Below are 21,255 nucleotides of genomic sequence, written 5' to 3'. Positions count from 1 at the left end.
GATATTTCTAGCTCATACTTTATGAAGAAAAACTGCCATAAATATGTCTCCAGACACCAAAAACCTCAATTTACTAGAATTCAGTGAAGATACTATTGCCTAACAAAACAGGAGTTAAAGAGAAAACATGCTAAGGGCTGCTGCTAAAGGATTCTTTTTAAAGGGGTGCATGAAAAACTGTATCTCTCTGTTTCAGATAAAATATAACATTGTTAAGAAAATCCTTTTAAGAGATGTAAATGATTTAATCAATAAGCTACATTTTCTCTTATGGAACTAACCTTTTATGTCATCCATGTCATAAAGTAACTGTTACTTTATAAACAACTTTTTGCCTGATGTCTCTTCAAATGCAGATCAATATGCAGAAAAATGACCTAAAAATAATATTTCCTTTTATGAACTGTTATGAAAAAAAGGTGTAATAGACTGTACATAGAAATTTGGATAGTTATTGAAAGAAAAAAAAAACAAAAAACAACAAAACAAAGTATGAAAATATGTGGGGAGAATCTGAAAAGGAAATAATACCTAGCTGCTATTTATAGTGGGAGAAATAGGCTGAGCTTTAAAGAAGATGGGCTCTCAGTTGTCACAGACCTTGGTGCCAAAGTATGAAAACCAGTGCTGAAAGTCACGCAAGCACACTGCAATTATTGCTGCTGCTGGAGGGAGCAAGAGGTACCAACACAAAGAGGACATTTACTGCAGGAAAAGCTCAGGATGGCAAAGATCAGGTAATTTGCAGAAGTTGTTCAGAATCACCTGCAGAAACTCCTTTCTGAAGCACTATTTGTTACCAAGCAGCTGATTTTAGAGGAATCTCATTTGCTTCCTTGGAAGAAACACTTAGGCTGCAGTATCTTAATGTCTTCCCTGTCCTGCAAGGCAGACAGCATCAGAAAATAGCATCCAAGGGGGATCCAGCAGAGATTCTGGAACCTCTTTGGATTCCTGCTTATTCTGGATATATCTTTAGAATTCAGAATACTACTGTCACATTTTTTAAAAACCCCAAAACCTAACCAAACAAAACCCAAACAAAACCAATGCAGTTTTTATAATTTCTAACCAAAGATAAAACAGGGCTTAACTATGTTTTTAACAAGTTTTTGATAATTAATCCTTCTTTTAAAAAAATCATTATTGTATTGACTGACTATACCATATCTGATTGTTTGTGGCCCTAAAACTTTACTTGCTGATAAAATATTACAGGAAACTTTGCTGGTAGAACTCACCCCTTCTTTACAGTTCAAGATGAAAACTTTGAGAGAAAATAAGATGTTTTATGTTTGCCTTTAAGTTAAAAGTACATACAAATGCAAACCTCTATATCCTCACAGTGAGAAGAAACCTAAAGATCAGAGCTTGTACTTCGGTAGATGTCATGACAGAAACCAAAGATGAAACCCTGCCCTTCAGTTTGGTTTCCAATTGAGTGAAAAACATGAGATACTTATGGCAAATACTCTTCTAATACAAGCTGTTAGATGTAGCCACAGCATCAACACACCCAAACACACTTCTTGGATGTGTGTTCTTAGCCTCAGAAAGATTGCACCTGAAATAGTCATTACAGACTATTGCCAGATTCTGGTGAATTGCAAAAGCAAAAGAGACAACATAATTTCTAGGGTTATTTTCATGCTCATACCAATTTTATAACAGTAACTGAACACAGGAGTGAATCAAAGCACAGTTTGCCAATCCTGCCCATCTCATTTCTTTTTTCCGTAGTGCTGTCTTTGTCCATCTGCTTCACCATCTATGGACAGTTGCTGTGGCCCTCTGATTGCAAAGGGTATCCCTGGGTGACAGAGCAATAAAGTTTTAACTGCACCATGAAGACCTGGTTTTTAGCAAATTAAAAAAAATCTATTTGTCTTTCCTTTGCTTTTTGGACATCTGGAGAGTTATGAGGGTTCTGGCAAGGTTGAAAACTCATAAGGCAAAAGGGGAAAAAAATAGGGTGGGGCAGTAAAAGAGCTACAAGGATCTTATTTCAGAAGAGGAATTGGGGGAAACTGAGAAGAAAGAACATTTACCTTCATAGCTCAGAGACAGCTCTTCAGCTGCGCACACCACAGATTTTATCCAAGTTTGAACAGTTTCACCTGGATTTACAACTTCCAGCCTTCATTGTGATGCTCTGTAAGTCATATTTTCTTCAGGTCAAACCACAGACCATGCATTTCTTTAAAAGTTCCTGTTCTTTAGAAATAAGCTGTAAGGCAACCTTTTCTCCTACCACAGCATCTTCAGATCAGAAAAATGCCCACGCTATCTGCAGAGACTTCCTGGTAGAGGCTATGGACAGTAGAGAGAGAGTAAAAGACCTGCTAGGACAACCATTGCAGGCTGGGCAAGATAAAGATAAGTGCTTTGGATATTGGAAGAAGTGGGTCTCAGATTACAACTATTACACAATAGGAGAACCAGCCTTATTACTAAATGGATTTGATTTTTTACAGATGAGCAGGCTTTATGTGTGAAACAACGAAGCCTGGATTTTTTTCTAATCAAGTCCACACAGAGAAGAACTGGTAACAACAAATCAGGAACCTCATTTTCACAAAATATCAGTGAAATTTTCATATCATAAGACTAGCAAGATTGAAAAAAATATTACCAGATATTTATAAATCCGGAAAATGTATTAGCTATGAAGTGACTAGTGCCAGGTAGTTGTGCCCCTGCCTCAAGGACTGAACCAAGTGGAAAACACAAGCTTTAGTACAAAGTGTAGTCATTTCATGTCTGTTCCAAGAGGAAGTTGCTTCACCTGAAGAAGGCAGCTTTGATGAAGAGTGGTTTTGGCAACAGGAAGCTACAGGGCCCTGTTCTGAAATGGAAATATCAGTGAGATAACTAGTTTTTCTCTGTTAACTCTGCAGTCCTAGGATGGGAGGTATGTTTTGGTATGTGTTTAAAGACGTGTGCAGTAGTCTAAGGAGTACCAATTCATTTTCTTTTTGGCAAGAAACCAACTTCTTAGGTGATTCTTAATGACAACCATAAACACTCTGTTAAAAGACATCCTCTGTGCAACATTAATACTTTCCTGTGTATGTGCACAAAGTATTAATGGCAAGATCCATACTGATGGATTACACAATGCATGTGCACATATTTAATCTTAGCTTCTAGGCCTGGAGTCTGACAAAAATGGGAGCTGCTAACCACTACATAATGTTGACTTCAATACTACTGCAAAACTCATTTATGTTAATGAAAAAGCTTATCCTTAATTTAAAGCACAGCATAATTTTAAGTGTTTTTATTAGTATAGTTAAACTCTTATGCCTTGGAGTAAATATAAAAATAACCTGATTAGGCACTGTCAACCCCCCCCCCCCCCCCAAAAAAAAAAAAAAAAAACAACAAAAAACCACCTAGCAATTTATGAACTGGTGACAAAGATTTGACATTCCACTTGTCCAGGTGGAAAGGTCCTACAAATACTAAATGACAGATATGGACCTCTCTGAAGAAAGCATAGGTCTATAACTACTAAATCCAAGTCAGCTGCACATACCTAGCTACCTTCTAAATCACACCATGTGTGTCACTATATTGCTTATTATCTAGTCAATAACCAGCGCATACCTGGCAATTGAAGAACCATGATTTGGGGCTAGTCTATTTTTCATACATGCCCCTCAACACAGTTCAGCACAAGTATCAAATACAAAACTCAAAACTGTTTTCCTCTGACTAAACAAAAAAGCAAGACTGACATGTGCAGCATTATTAGGTGTCTTGGTGTGTTTGATGCTGGGTAACTTCCTGACAAAAAGCGATGAAAGGGAGTGCCTGGCTTAAGAGAGGGCAGCGGTATTTGAGCACCCGATCATTCGTCTCTTCTATTAAAACCTGGGACCAGAGTTTAAACCCCGTAGCCTCCTTTGGGAGCTTCCCTTCGGTTTGCGGGCAGGCTGCATGGCAGAGGTCAGGGCTGAGAAGCACAAGGAAGTCCCATTCCTTTTTCATCTCAGCTCACATTAAAAAGCCAGCTCTCGGCCTCAGCCTACGGCTCCCGGAGCTATCCTGTCTCCGCAGCTGGAATGAGGAGCCCCGGGGAGCAGCGGCCGGAGCGCGCTGGGGCGGTGGCTCGGCCCGGGGCGGTGCCGCCCCTGCAGCCTCTGGAGCAGCTGCGGCGGCACTGGGAGCGGCTGTCGCGCAGGCGGGTAGCGTGTCTGTCTCTGAGCTGGTGAGGCGGCAGCCATGCGGCGCTGGAGGCTCCTTCTCTTGCCGGTGCTCCTCGCCGTGCTGCTCTCCGTCAGAGGTGAGGGGCGGTGGGAATTGAGGAGGGGTGGGAGTTGAGGAGCGCTCCCCTACACTGAGACCCTGGGGCGGGGGCCGAGCGCTGCCGCTCCGCACGGAGCCGGGGCAGTAGTGCGGGGCGCGGGTCGGCAGAGCTGTCCCGGGAGGGAGCCGGGCGGGTCCCTGGCTGGCTGTGTCTGTCGAGACCGAGGAAGCAGCGCTATCTCTCTCTCCAGCCTTTTTTTTTTTTTTTTTTTTTAATCTTTTTTTTTTTTTTTTTTTCTCTCTCTCTCCTTCTTCTTTCTTCTCATTTAACTCGCTAGAAAAGTATTCCTGAGTTTTCTACCCGCCTTCCGCGCTGGAAACTGGCTAGTTTATCATCTGCGGTGAATAGGCGATCCCTGTCCCAGTAGGGCTATTGGGTGTAGGGTGGGATTCGAAGGGGGTTTCGGGTCCTGTGGAACTCTGCTGGAGCGCAGCTTCCATTTTAGGAAAGAAAGTGGCGTTACGGCAGTCCCAGGGCATCGGATAGTTACTCACGAGAAAGTCTGCCATCACACGGCAGCCTTTAAAAAATAATTATGGTAAAAGCGCAGGGTGAAACACACTGCTATATTTTCTGAGAAGCTTCTCGTTGCTTCAGTATGTATCAAGGGCGATTTTTCTGAACCCTGATCTAAAAAGTCTGTGTGTAATAGCACGTTGGTATTTGGTAAAAAGGAACATTTGGCAATTGAGAAAGTAGCAAAGTCCCTAACATGAAGTTTTTTCCAGGCAGAGGACTTCTGAACTGGAATATGCAGTCCAAACTGTTATTTCCCATTTATATGACTTGTTTTTAAGACATTTCTTTCTTCTTTTACTATGTTAATAAACATACATGCTGCTATGCCTAGGTTTTGTTTTTTTTTTCCAGGTACTTCATAAAAGCAACATGTCAAATCTTAAATATCTACCTCTTTATTGTAAAAGACAAGCAAAAATGCATGTTCCTAACGTTGATTGGAAGCTGTAGATAGTGCACACATTATGCCAGATAAGCAGTTTGACAGCAAAGCTGCTTGGCTTCAGTTCGGCTGTGGCCCTGTTGTGGTCTTGATTTTCAGGTTAGAAAAGCTGAGCTCTCGGAAAAATAGTACAGTTTTACAGAAATTGCCTTTAAAGCTGACAGATGACTCAGGCTGCTTACATTTATCATCTTACTACTTGTGTGGAAAACTTTCTCTACTTCTGCAAGTAGTTCTAATGGTCGTGGCCAGCAAGATCTTTGCTGGGAACACATGGAAGTACTTGGGGCCACTGAGAAACTGTCTTCCTAAACTTTTTTGCTGAGAAGTGAGGAGATGAAAAGAGATTTCTGGATTTTGCTGTACTGGAAGGAAGGTGCACAACAACTGCTTCTAGGGATTTTGTTTGTGTTGAATTCTGAGGGAAATGATGTTTCAAACAGATTGCTTTTAGAAAGCTAGTTAATTTATATGAGTACTGGTTAATGTCAATAAATGCAAACTGAGTAGCTAGGTCATAATTAGTTTGGACACTTTTTCCTTAAACAAAATATGTTAGAGTTTGAGAACTGCTGAGAATGTCAGCCTGGAGAGGGTGGGACTCTCTAGGGGAATTTCAGATTAATGCTCATACAATCTTAAATGACAAAAGCAAAACCTGAATTGCATGTTTTTGAAAAACTTAATTTCACTGTTGGTGGGCTGTCTGTAGTCTGAATTTACAGAACTACTATAGCAAGTTAAGGGTCTTGGTTTATTAGCTGTTCAGTTGTCATGCGAATGTGTGGAGTTGACTGTTTTCACTGGGACTGCCAGCTTTCATGATTCAAGCAGAAGAATCTGAGTTCTAGACTGAAAATTTCTTCCTGGATCATCCATTTTAGGCACAGGAAAGTTGTCAGTATTAAATCAGTATTCAACATATCAACAAGGATTTGAGTGTATTATTAAGCAAGGGTGAGCTGTGCTGAGCTTGCTTAGAGAAGAAAGTCACAGTTTTAACCCCCAGGTTGCTGTTTAAGTGCTGTCTCATGTGCTAAGTGTGAACTCTGCCATTCTGGCAAAGCTGGAATTTAGATACCGTTGGGGCTGTATCCGTAGGAAGGTTGAATGGGAGTTTTTATTTCACCAATTTCTATAGGCAGTCTGACAACTTGCCCTTGCTGAGGAGCGGGATCTCTGTTTCTCTTCCTCTTTTTTTTTTTTTTTTTTTTTTAATCTGGTGCCCATTGAGGCCTGCACTGAGATGATTCAGTTTGATAAATCACCAAATGACTAACCTGCATTGAACTTGCTCTGCGGAGTGTTTGATGGGTGTTTCTGCCAGCAAAAGGGAGTGGCAGGACCTAGCATGGGAGAGTGGAAATGAGGTGGGGACGGGGAGGAAAGGGCAGGAGGCTTCCTGCTGTGGCTAATGGCTGGCTGTGAGGTGTGAGACCAACTCAGCCATCTTCTACCTGCAAAATCATCAGGTTAGTCCAGTGTCTAATTTGAGGCATGTGGTTTTCAAAATACAATGAAAAAACAACAACAACAAAAAAGGCATTGGGCAGCATGACTTCTGTACAACGAGTGTGAAGACTACAGCACATGAAGAATCAAACAAAAAAAAGAAAACAAACAAAACCTTGCATGCTACTCCGTACATGGACTTGATGATCTTGGAGTTCTAAATCAACCTCAGTGATTCTCTGTGATTCTATGTATGATGAGCAGCAAGAAACTGCTGTCTTCAGACACAAGGCTCAGAAGTATCCCTTATCTACTGTAGAAAGATCAAGGCGTGAAAAGCCGTCTGCTTACTGAGGACCTGGAATTTGAACTGGAAGATATGGTTTAAGTGTCTGTTGCAAGAATTGCGTAGAGCTTGTTGATTGAAACACAGTTGCCAAAAGGACACCCGGAGGCGAGCAAAATTCAGGCTGCAAAATGAGGTGCTCATGTTGTAACATCAGTAGCTTGGGGAGAAGTGCAGGTGAAGATCACTTCTTTCTAAGACCTCTGTAATTAGAGGGCCCTTAGCAAGGGAAGGAAACACTTGAGCTCCTGACTGGTTGTTGAGGTGAGTTGGTGTTGGGAGAGATGACTAGTTGGGTGAAAGGTGGTGAAATGATCCTGTCTGTAATCCGGTAGATGGAGCTTTCAGCTGGGACAGGGAGATACTGTAGGGACTCCGGGAGACTGAGCTTTGCTTCGTGGGCTCTGAAGTTGTTTCCCTTTTAAATCTGATTTTAAAAAGTCAAACAAAACCAATAATAAGCTATCAAACCACCCCACAGTTTTCATTTGAAGAATTTCAGTAGCAGTGCTAGACTGCATACATTGCAGCATGAACTTTAAAAATGCAGCACTTGTTTCTCCATCTTTGTATTTTCTCTAATGTGGAACAGCTAATTTATTTTTGTGTGTGTGTGGTGTTATATAAAATGGCCACTGCACTGTTATATCAAAATGATGTCGCTGCAACAATCCTTAAACTGTAACTGTTAGTTACAGTGATTTAACTTGGCAAGAGTTAAGTGTGAGTCAGCCTACTGCCGTCTAGCCAAGACCAATTTCAATATTTTCCTGGTGTTATTCTGGTTCATATGATTGGATTGCCTGTGCTTGAGGCTCTTGCCTGCTTTAACTCTTGCTGTCTTGAGCTTCTCCCTGCAATCGCCTTGTATTTACTCAGGTGTCAGCTGTGTTAGAAAATGCAATGATAACAGTAGTCATTCGTTAAGATCATTTTGACAGGACCATTCCACTTTCTTCTAGCCTTGTGCAAACTGCTTTTGCATCCTCTGGCACAGGCACCTGCTCTTTGGAGTCTAGTAAAAATGTTTTGAGAGACTGTTACGAGCAAAACAGTCTCAGCTCATGGAACTTTTACTTAAACTAGGTTACTGTCAGTTAATGCAAACTTCTAATCTCTGGTTTGAGAATTGGGAGTTAAAAATTGATCCATCAAACCCCAAAGGCTGTTTCCCCCCCCCCCCCCCCCTACTTTAATTTTAAGCCTAAACAACCCTACCCACTTTTTATCAGCTTCCCGGTTTTCACTACAGGTTGTGCTCAGCCCATCTTCTGTTCCTTTGCTGGGGTAACATGCCGAGCAAGAAGGTTGTAATGATCTCAATGGTGTTTTTCTGCTGTTCCTTCATGCTTCGTTCTGATCTTCCTCTGCTCCTCTTTGCTCCTCATCCCCTGTGAGGGTCACTTATGGTCCCTCAGGGCAGCTCTTGGCCCTCTTGCTCTCTTGACTTTGGAGTGGGATGGGTGAGCTGCTGCTTGGTGAGGGAGCCCAGCTCTGTCCCTGTTCTCTCTTGCAATGGGTGAGCCTTTGTTCACGAGAGCAGCTATTGAACTGGGACCTTATTGGCACCCTGCTTCATTGGAAAGAGCCCTTGCCATCTGCTCGGGTGCCTCAGAGGAAAAAACCGAGACCCCAACCCTCTCCCTCTTCCCAGAGGATGCATCTCCATGGCTGCATGCAGCAGCTGCGGAGGAGGAGCCCAGCTCTGCTTTCTGCTGCTGCCTTGGGCTTTTTCACTACACTCTAACCCACACCCCCTGCCTGGTGGGACACCTCATGGCCCCTGCAACAGCTGCAGTGTTTCTTCTACCTCTTGCTTGCTACCACGGGTGAGCCCACTCTGCCGTTCTGGCTGCAGCCCATTTCACCCTCCAGCCCATCCGCCATTACCGTGTGAGGGCTGAGCCCGTGCCACAGCGCCCCCTGCCGGCACGGGGGAATCATCGCACCTGCCCTGCCTGGCCGGGAGCCAGCAGCGCCCCTGCTGGCTGTGCCCAGAACTGCACCCAGCCGAGAGAGGGCTGGGACTGCCTTCCTGTTCTGGTGGTTGTTGCTGCTGGTGTGGCTGTTTGACTGTCTTGTTATCCATATACATAGTAGTAAAGAACTGTTATTCCTTTTCCCATACCTTTGCCTGAAATCTCCTTAATTTCAAAGTTACAATAATTCGGAGGGAAGAGGGTCATATTCTCCATTACAATGGAAGTTCCCACTTCCCTTGGCAGACACCTATCTTTCAAAGCAAGACGAGTGTGCACTAGCAGTGGCAGTGTCACTGTGACATGATTCTAAGTGGCAGAGGGCAGTTCATGGTCTCTTCCCAGACAGGGAAGCATGCTGCTGAAACCCTTCCAAGTTCATGTCCTGTACTTTCAATGATCAATGGAATAGAATCACAGGATGGTTTGGGTTGGAAGAGACCTTAAAGATCATGTAATTTAAATCCCCTGCTGTGGGCCTGGGCACCTTCCATGAGACCAGGTTGCTCAAAGCCCCATCCAACCTGAATGCTTCCAGGGATGGATCATCCATGCAACAAGTTTTTGAGCAACATGTACCCAGGAATTGTTTGGACATAAATCTTCAAATACCTCCATCTTGTGTCTTCAAAACACATGGCATGGTGTTGAAGTAAATTAAGACTATTTATGGTATATAACAGCATATATCTAATTTCTTTATCATCTTTTCAAGGGCCACCTAGTAGGTAATTCCTGGTCCTCAAGTGATGAGGACTTCTTCCTCAGAGATTTCAGTTGTTGCAGGAGGACAGACACAACCTTGTGTCCCAATTCTGGTGTCCCAGGGGCTGGCTGGTATTTTGTCACCCAGCTGAAATTGGGATAAATGGCTTTCTCCGGGAATGATATGATGCATTACTACATTTGTACTAACTGGTTCCCCCTCCCCCAGCCTTCCTAGAGTTGAGATTCCCTCTTCCTGGAGTGCGGTTTCAAGTGAGACATTGTACTGTTTTACCTGTCCAGATGCCAGGGGATTAGAAAGAATATGATATACCTGCTCTGCTCCACAATCTTCCCCTCATTCTTTGACAGCTGTGGTTTTGAAATGATTACTGCTAAGACTAGCCAAGGCTTCATTCCATCATGCCAACACACACATATATTTGTTTCACCTAGGGTGCCACCTACATTATTTTTTCAAGTAGAAAATCTTCTAGCAACTCTTGTCTGATTTTGCTGCTGCATGGACTGGTGTTGTGAAAGGGGATGATCTACTTGCTGGGCTTCTTCAAACTTCCCTTTTGCCCATCACATTTACTGTTTCAACATTCATATTTTTCATGCATGTCCTATTATTCTGCTGATTTCACACTGCCTGATTGCTTGTGCTATGGCTTCCTGAGACAAGTCTAAGCTGTGTTTCCTCCCTCAGTACATGAGCAGAAATTTTATGGACCTATCTGGCTAAAAATAGCTTTCCTTTGTGCCCACACCATAAGCCTCTACTGGCAAGTGTGGCTAACTGGTCAGCCTATAGTAGCTATGTTTCCGAAATTGCCTTCAAATTTTCAGATATTCTTATTAACATCATGTGTTCTAGTAGATGTTTCTTTGAGTAGCTGTTATGTTGAAAATGGTTTTCCTCACAGCTGCTGATTAACACAACTCCAGTCTTTGAGCCATTTCTGCACTACACTAGTGATCACTTGGAGGCTGTGTATATGTATTCTCAGGGCCACTGGGGCTCCCAAGCATGTTGTAAGGTGAACAAAGGCCATTACTAATGCAAAATCATGGCAGCCTCTTCAGCATATAACTTGTCGTACGCTGGGGCATTTTATAGCTTGAGGAGCTCAGCCTTCATGTTGCTTTGCTGGCTTCAGATTAATCAGTTCAGGTTGGGGAAATATAAAGATTGCATGGTGCCCATTACTTAGTACTGTTTTGAAGGTTTTTCCTTCAACCAGTATATCATCAATTATATATTGACTGTGGAAAAATTCTCCAGAGATGTTGCCTTGAAACTTTGTGGATGGTGCCATGGAAGTTGATAGGGCAGTGTTTCTATCCCTTCTAACAGCCAGTTCCAGATATATCGTGCACCATTTCAGGTGAAGGTGGACCCAAAGTTAGTGTTTGAAGGTTTGCTTGGTATCATATAAGGTAATTTTAGTTTATTTTTCATTTTTGTTTTTAAAAAAGTGGTTCTCTATATGTTTGTTAATTCTAGTCTAGGAAAGATTTCCTAGCTTGCTGCAGAAAATTCGTTGGTCCTTCTACAGGTACAGTTATCACCTGTTGAAAATAAATGCAGTGATAGTTGTCACAAGTTCCTTTTAAGCTGGTTTAGCCTCTGCATTTGATGTGACTGTGAAGCCCAGAATAATAAGATCCAGAAGATTTTTTACAAAGAATTCCAAAAAGTCATAAAGCAAATTCCTGCGAAAGTCCAAGAACTTATTTCTTTGTGGCACAAGGCCTGTTTACAGTAGTTTTTCTAAATACTGGACAGATTTTTTTAAATGTAGATCAGTGCCTTTAAAATACATAGCTGACATGTCAAATGCAGGAGTAATTAAAACATGTTTTGGGAAAAAGGTAATTTTGAAGGTAAACATTTACATTTTTAAGTCAGGTCTCATTACACATCATCTTTGGCTGCATAACAAATGCATTTGGCTTACTCTTTGCACATTTCAGTCACTTGTGAACTGTCCACATGCTATAAACATCTATAAACGACATCCTTAACAGTACTTGTAAAAGGAAGGCCTCTTGACTGGGGCAACAGTTAGTTAAATGCAGATGTTAATTCTGCTCTACTTTTATTGTTGATTGCATCCTGTAAAACTCCCATTGGATCTCTTCTTGCTTCCAAATTTTTCACAAGAAATGGTATCAATTTCTTGATGTGAGTAAAGTATCCACAAAGCTCATTTCTCTCTGAGCCCAAGAGTTTAATTGCGGTAAAATCAAACTTTGTTTTTAGGATAGTAGTCATTCTTTCATTGGTTAAAAGTTAAATTCGGAGTAGAAGTTTATCTTTTCATGAAATAGAAGTTCTTTTTGATTAAACACACATCAATTTAATTGGTAAAAAATCTGATTTTAATTATAAAACTGTCCTTGAATGCCTTTTTGCTTAACCACAGAGAAATGTTGCTTGTATATTTTCTGTGTGAAGAAATCTTAACGTTCTGAGGATAACGTAAAGTGAATAATTTTTAAACTCTGATATTTCCAGGAAAGTAAATCCAAGCAATATTGGTAGGATTACTGTTTTTATAACTGACACAAAAATATTACACTCTAAACCCTCTGTTTCTGGAAAAAGTACAGTTAGTGTTAGACTTGTATTTTACTACCACTTTTTTTGTTCCCTGTGATTTGGAGAAGAAGAATATATGTGAAGAGAAAAGGAATTAGTGCTGATGGTAGCAGTAGTAGAAGTGAGATGTGAATGTGTTGGGTAGCATGCAGTGTTTATGAGCGCTGATGCTATTGTTGGACAAACGAGACAGCTCTAGAGTCACACAGGTCCTTGGTAAATTTAGAAGCAAGAAGTTTTGGGACAAGCTTTGGGGGAGGGGCTTGGAGAAGCCTATGCAAAAAGCTTTTAGATAAGCCTGTCTATTTCTATGGTTTTTTTATCACTATCAATCTACTAATTCTTCCCTCGCCTCCAGCTACCCATACCTGTCTGTATTTTTTTTCTCTTCAACACCAGAAATGCCTTCCTGCCTATTCTATTTCTCATTCCATCCTGGATGCCAGGCGTCTTGCAACTGGATCCCGAATTCAGTAGTTACTTCACCATCTATTCCCTGCTCTCTCCCTCCCCAAATGTTACAAGTAGTTATTGAGACATCTCTTCTTCACCACAGAGCTGTTGCTTCTTGTATTAACCAGCAAGTTTTCAATCTGATTTACAATATTCTTCTCTTCCATTCTCATAAAAACTTTTGGCTTTCCTTTTTTCTAATTTGGCCTTCTGTGAAGGCCAGCTCTTTTTTTTTCTGTATACTAAGCAGAGTTGTGGACCTTGTTTCCCCAAACTATGGGCAAGACTTGTGATTCTGAAGCTTGTGGCTATAGTGAGCTAACAACTCCTCTGCATCCAGATTTCTCCCTCTCTCTCTCGCCTTCCTCTTTCCCCTCACTGTTGCTTCTACTCCTGTCCCTTGGGCATTGCCATTGTATCTTTGTCACTGGCTCCATTGCCAGTCCTGCATCCTGGCACAGCTTCTTCAGCTCCCAGTTCTTACCTTCTGCATCCATTCCCATTGCTTGCCTGTGGTGTTCTATAAAATGATTAAATTTCTAATAAATTAGTAAATTTATAGTGCACACTGAAGTCTGGCATGTGTAATGGCAGCCTGTTAGTGATTAACACTGGAACATAAAGTCTTATTTGGTTTCAGGAGGTGATACAGAATCAAAGTGAAGATTATGAAAATAATTCTTAGAGTGGACATGGAGAATTCCTCTTAAAGCTTTTGTCTAAATTCTACTGTAGTACTTTCACAAGATGCACTTGAACTGGAAATGCTTACAGTTCCCCTGTGAACGCATTCCAGCTGTTCTTGTGGGCTCATGAACACACTGAAACTACTAAGAACATTGCCTTGGTACAAAAGGGAAGACTTGCATTTTTCCTCAAGTACTGAAGGAAGTTAAAAGGAAAACCTCTCACTGTTCTTTTAAATGAGAAACAAAACTTATATCATGTTTCTGTCTTGCCATGTATTTGTGCCAACTCCTATGATTCAAATAATTGAAAACACTGTACTGAGTCTGTTTTCCTCAACGCACACTTTCCCCACAGGAAACTCTTGTCAAAAAATCCAAGGTCGTATTCTTTCTTTTAGCACGAGAGGTCATAGCTCATTTCAAGTACACGTATTAAAAAGACTGAAGAGTCTTTTTAGCCATAACTGAACAAGCCACAATGAAAATAGTCTGGAAAAACAGTCAATTTTACTGTTCAGTTAATGTTTCTGGTTAGATTACAGATTTTGTTTGGACTCTGCTATTAGTATACAAACTGTATTGAATTGGTAAGAGTTATGGTGGGGAAGGTAAAAGAAACAAGTTGTGAAATTGTCATCTTGCAAGTATCAGCAGATATAGGAGTTCTGCTTACTGTGAATCTTCATTTCAGTGTGCTGCTATAAAAATAACAGTATTCATCTGGCTCTGTATGCATTGCAAATGTGTGTTTCAATTAAAATTTAATTTAAGAAAGGAATTTATAAATGAAGATCCAAGTTCCAATAATTTGTTCAACATGAATTATAATTTGCCTTTTTCTTTTTCTGTAATTAAAGATTATTTACCAGTCCAACACATGAGGTTTTGGGACCAATGCATATGCCAATTATTACCTAATCTCTGCCAGATCATAGTTTTTGGATTCTTAGTGTTTCCTCTCTTCTTGTGCTAAAACTTTATCATGTTTCATCTGGTTCAGATTGCCCTAATCTTTTGGCCCCTGAACCTTGCTACTACACTTCCTTTTTTTCCTCTGAGCCCCCACCACACCAGGATTACTCTTTCTTCCATTCCTCCCTGCCCCAATCCAAGGCCACCAGAGATGCAGTGTGAGGATGCAAACCAAACAAAATGCTGATGTTTCCTGACTGTTTGTTGCGGAATGATGCCTTTAATCTATCGTCTTACACATTTTATTGCTGTATAAAGTGTTTTACTGATTTGAGATGAGCAGAAAAAGCACCCAACCCTTGAAGTCATGCCCCCCACATTTGCCCTGAAGACACTTCTCCCTTTCTCTGCACTAGATAGGGCAGGGTACTGAGCTGTAAAAGTGCATGTAGAGGTTTGACTGCTTGTGATGTGGCCAATGTTTTGAGGTATGTGCTTCAGGACAGGAAGTTTCATGGTTGTCAGTGAGAAAGATTCTTATCAAGAACTGCTGAAGCTATTGCTAGATGTAAGTGCAGAAAACCTCAAGAAGTAACAAGAGTCTGACACTGGAAGAGGGAGAGGTGCTGACATACAGGCTTTGAGCTTTGGAGGATGTTATGAAAATTTTCAACAGACCCTTGCGGACTGAGGAGGAGGACTAGGATGCAAAACTAATTACAAGAGAAAATATTTGTGAGCATCAGGTATCCTAGCCAAAATTGTAAAAAATTGTGAAAAAAAAACCACCAAAAACGTGGTTTTACACAAGGTTCTTGTAGCTTTCGAATGCTGAATGTAACACAATTTGACTGACACCCACAGTACTGAAATCTAACCATGGTAAAACTTTGGGAAACACCTGCAATTCTTGCTGCTGTTCAACTAATCCAGACGTTCTTGCAATCATATTCACTTTATTTAATTACCTATGATGCCAGCCAATACTGGGAGGGTTTGTTAGAGGGGTTAGGACGCTGACATTGTTTGTTGCCCAGATATATACTATGCTTTTACCTTCCATCCCTATGCCCCCAAAACTTGTCATTTCTTGGTGGAAGTGCCATGCTTCCATCACCCTAATGTTCTTCTAACAGCTCGTGTTAGTATAGCTTAGGTTTCTGCTTGCAAACTTCAGGAGACAGAGCAATGTATTTCAGTTTTCATTTGTAAAAAGAATTGCAGCTAGGATTGGCCCATGTCACAGAGCCATAGCCTGCTGAATCTGGGGGACATCTCTGGAGCAGTTTAGGTCCCCCTGCTTCAGAAGGGTCAACCACTGCAGGTTTTCCAGGACTGTGGTCAGCTGGGTTTTACTTCTTTTGAGCACGTGGAGGTGGTACTCTCTTCAGGAAACAACTTTCCCCAAAGTATGTGTTACAAACCACTTTAACATCAAAGGAGAAGACCAAAGAAAACTAAGCCTCTGCAAATAAAATGGATGGACCCAGAAAGGTTTGAAATATACCAAAAAGAGAATGATTAAATCCAAATGAGGTTAGATATTGGTGCCAAAAAAAATGATATATTTTATTTAATAGTAAAAGAGGCAAAGAGAAAGAAAGAGAGGAAGGAAGAAAGAAATAGAAAAGTAGGTGAATAGGTGGGGGGGGAGGGGTGGTCAGGGGGCACAGGGAGAGAGTGACAGGGCTTTGGCAAAGCATATCACACTTCCAGGGGTCCCACTGATGTCTCACTACTCCCCTCCACCTGGTCTTCTTGGTGGTCATGGTCCCCCACCATCACACCCTACTGAAAAGTATATGATCCCATGGATTAATATAAGTTTGGGCCAGGTGGGAGTGCCCACGTGCCTCTGAGACACTATGGATCTATTCCATCATGCTGCAGTGCTCTGGTGCAGGGTCTGGGGACCTCTTGGGGAGAGCTTTGATGGGCCATGACACCCCCTCTGCTGTGGATAAGATTTCCCCTGGGTGAAGAGACTCTCAGCTGGGCTCCTGTTCACAGGGGAGGATGGGTGTTCACTGCCTCTGGCCAGAGGCTTTATCACCCCACATACCCCAGATCTCTCTTCCTACCCCACCCTTTGGTGTGAGGGTCTGTTTGAGCCTGTCAGATGATAGCCCTGGGCTGTGACCTCTTCCCAGAAGATATTAAGTTTGATCCCTCTGTTGAATGTATTTCTTTTTTCCCCAAACTTGAATTTACTTTATCTCATTTCCATCAGTTAGAAGGCCTGTTCAGGGTGTGGTAGTCTTCTCTGCATCTTTTTTGTAATACAGTTTTGCTATAATAGGCAGAGGTCCTTCATGAAGATATTTAAGCCATAAATTATAACATTCAATCTCCACAGCACAGAATAATACTTCAGCTCTTTCCAAGCTACCATCAGTGGCAGTGTCTTGGAAGCTCTTTTAATCTTCAGGAGAAGATCTGGGATCTGTGGCTTTTCTGTTTGATGCTGTTTTGCCACTGAGTGCTATCACCAAACATACCAGCTGCAGTTTGGAGGGAAAGTGGTCACATCTATTATGGGCATAAAGAATTACAAACTGTAAGAACTAAAACACACTGAAGTAGACAACTCATCCCTGGTTGGGTTATGATTAACATGTCATATATTTGCTTTTATTCTCACTACTGGATTGAGGGACTCACAGGAAATCTTGGTTTTGCCCCTTCTTATAGGGCAAACTATAGTTCTCTTTTACCCCTTCTTATGAGCAGCTCAGCACTTGGCAGGAATGTTGCCATCATGTTAATTTTCTAGCTTTGCAACTGATTCAGATCTTCTGTGTGCTTTCTGCTGATTTAGAGCTATTAATTCTGTCCTCTTCTTCCTGTGTCAAATCCTCCCCCGGAAAACCGCTGGTAGTGCATAAGAGCTCTAAAAGCTCCATTGTATTTTCCTACTTTGTGTAGCCTAAAGTGGCAACAAAAGTTGCCTAGTCCATGGGAAACTTTTAAGCAAGCAAAATTCCCATAACAGTGCTTCAAAATTATGAGGATTGGGTGTTTGTTTTTTTTGTTTTTTTTTTTTAATTTCCAAATGCCTTGTTTTGTTAAAAACTCCTCACATTACTAGTTATTTAAATAAATAATTTTGAGTCAAAATATGGCCTTGTAGGCTTTTAAAATATTCAGTTTCCATTTTTTAATAGAAGAAACAGTAATTAGAATATTAAACAAGTCTAGAAACCCTTTACTAGCAGCCAGATCAGGAAAAGATTAGGCCACATAATTGCTTTAATTTTTAATACAGTGTGTTTTCAAGATAGGTAATAAAGGCAAATTAGGCAAATAAAGTAACTTTGCTGAGAAACAGCTTTTGGATCACTGAACAAAAAATAAATATGATCATTATTAGGCTTGTCTTACACATCTCTTTGAAGAAGAAATAATAATGTTTTTATTGGTTAAAGCAGAGATCGATCTGACTTTATTTCTATTGATAACATTAGTGAATGCTCCAGATGTGCAAAAAAGCAGACACTCCCCCAGATGAAAAAAATAATCTTTGGTTGTTTGTATTTTGTTAGCTGATTTACAGCTGCTATTCATGTTTGGAGCATATTTATTTTAGGGAGGAAAGGGCTTCCTTTGCTAAACAGAAATTTATGCAAAGTTTTTTGTTTTCTCTTGCTCTGCAGAGAAACCAGACTTGAAAAGCAGCATCAATAGGTGGGTACAGGGTTTGAAAAAAGTAGTGGGATTTAATTCATGAGACTTTGGGCAGGACTAATTATAAACTGCTGCTTAGCAGCAGGAATATCAGCATTCCTGACACAGAGATCTTGCCTGCAAACCTCTGCGCTGGCTGAGTGGGAAGAGTGCAGTTGTAAGTACTTCCAATATCTGTCTACCTTGTCTGTACTTTTCACTCCATTTAAAGGCTTTAGGGATACAGTCCTTTTAGTAAGATATGGAGAACCAAGTCACCCTTCTCCCAGATTTTTAATTATTAAATTACCCCTCTTCTTTTGGCCTGTATAGGTCATTCAAGAAAATAATTGTCTGAATGTGAGCTGAGTAGTAGAAATCTTCTATGGTAGGTAACTAATGCTGGTAGGGTAAAACCTGGATTGAAATCAAGTACTGGTAATCTTAAAAAACAGTTGGAAGGGATGTAGTGCCTATGTTCTCTTATTCGAAGTGTTTCTTGAAGTTCTGATGTATTGGCCCTTTTGTGTTTTCTACAGGTTCTGTAATGGTTAAGTGTTGAATATTTCTACTCCTTGTGTTTTCAATCTCCTGAGGAGAGGGAGCACAAGACACAGGAGTATAAAATCCAGCTATCCAGGTTTTGTTCTGGAAGTTGGAGAAGCTGCTTTTTACCTGGCTACCTGAAAGTTACCTTTGTGGCTACCAATATCCTTGGCAAGAGGGCTGCCAGACATCGTGTAGACTGCAGACACAAAAGAGCTCTTTGAGCTCAAGATTTTTGCCCAGGTCACAAAAATAAGAGGCTAAGAAGCAGAGCAGAGACAAATTGGGCAGTTACAGACCATATGAAAATTAACAAGAGCAAGTGCCAGGTTCCATACCTGGGATGGGATAACCCTGGTTCTCTGTACAAACTGGAGGACAGGAAGGTGGAAAGCAACCTGCAGAGAGAGACCTGGGGGTTGTATTGATGGCAAGTTGAACACGAGTCAACAGTCTGGCAGCCAAAAAGGCCACTTGTGCCCTGGGGTGCATCAAGAACATCAGTGGTGGCTGCTAGAGGGGAGTGATTGTCCCACTCTATTCTGCTCGAGTCTTTGTGTGCAGTTTTAGGTGCCTCAGAGCAATAAGGAGATCAAACTAATAGTGTGTCCAGAGGAGAGTGACCAAGATGGAGAAAGGCCTCAAGGGCAAAATTTACTAGGAGTGTCTGAGGTCACTTGGTTTGCTCAGCCTGGAGACGAAAAGGCACACAACAGCCTACAGCTTCTTTAAGGGGGGAGGGTGGACAGCAGAAGGGCTCTCCTCTCTCTGATTGCCTCCAAAAGGACATAAGGGAATGGAATGAAGATGCCTCAGGCGAAGTTCAGATTGGATATTAGGAGAGAGTTCTTATCTGAGAGGGTGGTTGGTCACTGGAACAGACAGGAAAGAATTGGGTGTGGAGCCAAGCCTGACAGTTCAAGGAATGTCTGAATGAGGCTCTTATTCATGTGGTTTATATATAATTAGTCCTGTGAGGAGCAGGGTGTTGGACTTGCTGACCCTTACAGGTCCCTTCTAACTGGGGCAATTCTGTGATTGTAAGTCAGCCACTGATGGAATAGCACATAATGTCCAGCTGTGGGATGGGGACAAGATGATCACTGTCACCTGCTTCATAGGCCTACAGCTGGAAGACCTGTTGCAACATGCAGGCTCTGTGGGTACCCTCTGGTGTGCAAGGCCCTAGGGAGTGAAGGAGGGAAAGAAGCAGAAGAGCACTGGCATTTTTTAGGAAAACAAAATTGAAGCAGCCTATTGCTCAGGCCAGAAAGTTACTTTTGTGGTGGTTCATCACAAGTCTCCTTTCTTGGTGTGTCACTGTATATGTGACTAATGGAGGAACTTTCCAAAGTTCCTGTTGCCTTCTGCACTGGAATGTGAATATGACCAATCTAATACTGTAGCAGGAAGTATCTGAGAGCAGTGACAGGTCTTTGCAAAGGTCTTTGCACTCTTATTTGCTTACTTGGATCTCTTGAATATCCTCTAGTTCTTCAGATGTTCAAAGTCTGTTTGCTCTTTCGTGTTTTCCCTCCAGCTAATACAAACTATGTTGGTTACTAGAGGCAGCCTGCTGAAGGTCTATTTCTTGAGATCCAGGTTTTTGAGCTACAGACATGAAAGGAAAGTAGTGTAGACACTTTTGAAGTATTCTTGAATCAGCTCATTCCCCTATGAGCTAGAAATACCTGCTGTATTGTGCTTTATATGCAATACGATATCTGCTTTATTTTTAAATATCTTTGTTACAGATTAAGAAAATGTTCAAAATGCTTAGTTGCTCAGGACATTCCTTAATTCTGTAGGGAGTGCAGCATATTGTTGCTGACTTTTCCTTCTTGGACTCTGATAGTAACTTTGTTCTAGTTCTGTAGGTTTATTTCTCATTTTCTAATTACTTTTTTCTTGGAACCAGTTGAATCATATAGAGCTGTTCTCCTTTTAGACTAAGTCACTGAAGTTCTACTTTAGTTGGACCCACCCATACAAAAAATGCAGTGAATACATTTATAAAAGCAACTGCTTTAAAGACATAAGAAGGTTTGTCATGAACAGTGGAAAAACACCTTTCTTTGCTGGGAAGGCTGATTTCCAGCACCTCAGAGTGCAGATTATTGTAATGAGCTCTATAAGCTAAGTTTTGACCTTTTTTTTCTGCTTTATCTTGGAAAAGTAATGTATATGAGGAGCCTGATATCGTGCTGCATGCTTGGAAAGCCGAATTTTTGTTTCAGAATAATAATTCCAGTCAATAAAGCATGATTTTTTTTCTTTTATTGACTCTCAAATTTGTTTATTCCTCTGTCAAAGCATTTTTTACATGAGCTTGGCAAGTCAGCAATCTCATCCTAAATTATTTCTCTGTGAAGCTCACGTGCAAAGTCCCTTAAAATAGCAATATCTCTGAAAACACACTATTCTACAAAGGTTTCATCCTCTTGAGGGAAACTGCTGCAGCTGAAGCCATTCTGAGTTCCTGGACTAAATTTCATGCTGGCAGTGGGAAACTTTTCGTATAGCCTATTTTCTGCTCCAGGTTAAATTTCAGCTGCACCAAATCATAAGGTTGAACAAATGTGCTTGTTTTTCCATCTGCCTGAAAAGAAACAGGGCTCTTGAAATGTAC

At 41.3% G+C, this 21,255-nt stretch overlaps 1 protein-coding gene across 1 annotated transcript in view; it reads left to right on the top strand.

Annotated features, from left to right (window-relative positions):
- Positions 1–4,104: 4,104 nt before the first annotated feature.
- The window catches only part of CD99 (CD99 molecule (Xg blood group)), a 30,238-nt gene continuing 13,087 nt past the window's right edge, over positions 4,105–21,255 (top strand). The window contains exon 1 of the mRNA XM_062487837.1: positions 4,105–4,288. Coding sequence (XP_062343821.1) covers positions 4,228–4,288 — 61 coding nt within the window. The 5' untranslated portion in view covers positions 4,105–4,227. The remainder of the gene's footprint in view (positions 4,289–21,255) is intronic.

The sequence above is a fragment of the Cinclus cinclus genome, chromosome 2 (assembly GCF_963662255.1).
Source record: "Cinclus cinclus chromosome 2, bCinCin1.1, whole genome shotgun sequence".
Classification (NCBI taxonomy): Eukaryota; Metazoa; Chordata; class Aves; order Passeriformes; family Cinclidae; genus Cinclus; species Cinclus cinclus.
Note: the sequence above shows the minus strand (reverse complement) of the source record. Positions and strands in the feature narration are given on the sequence as shown.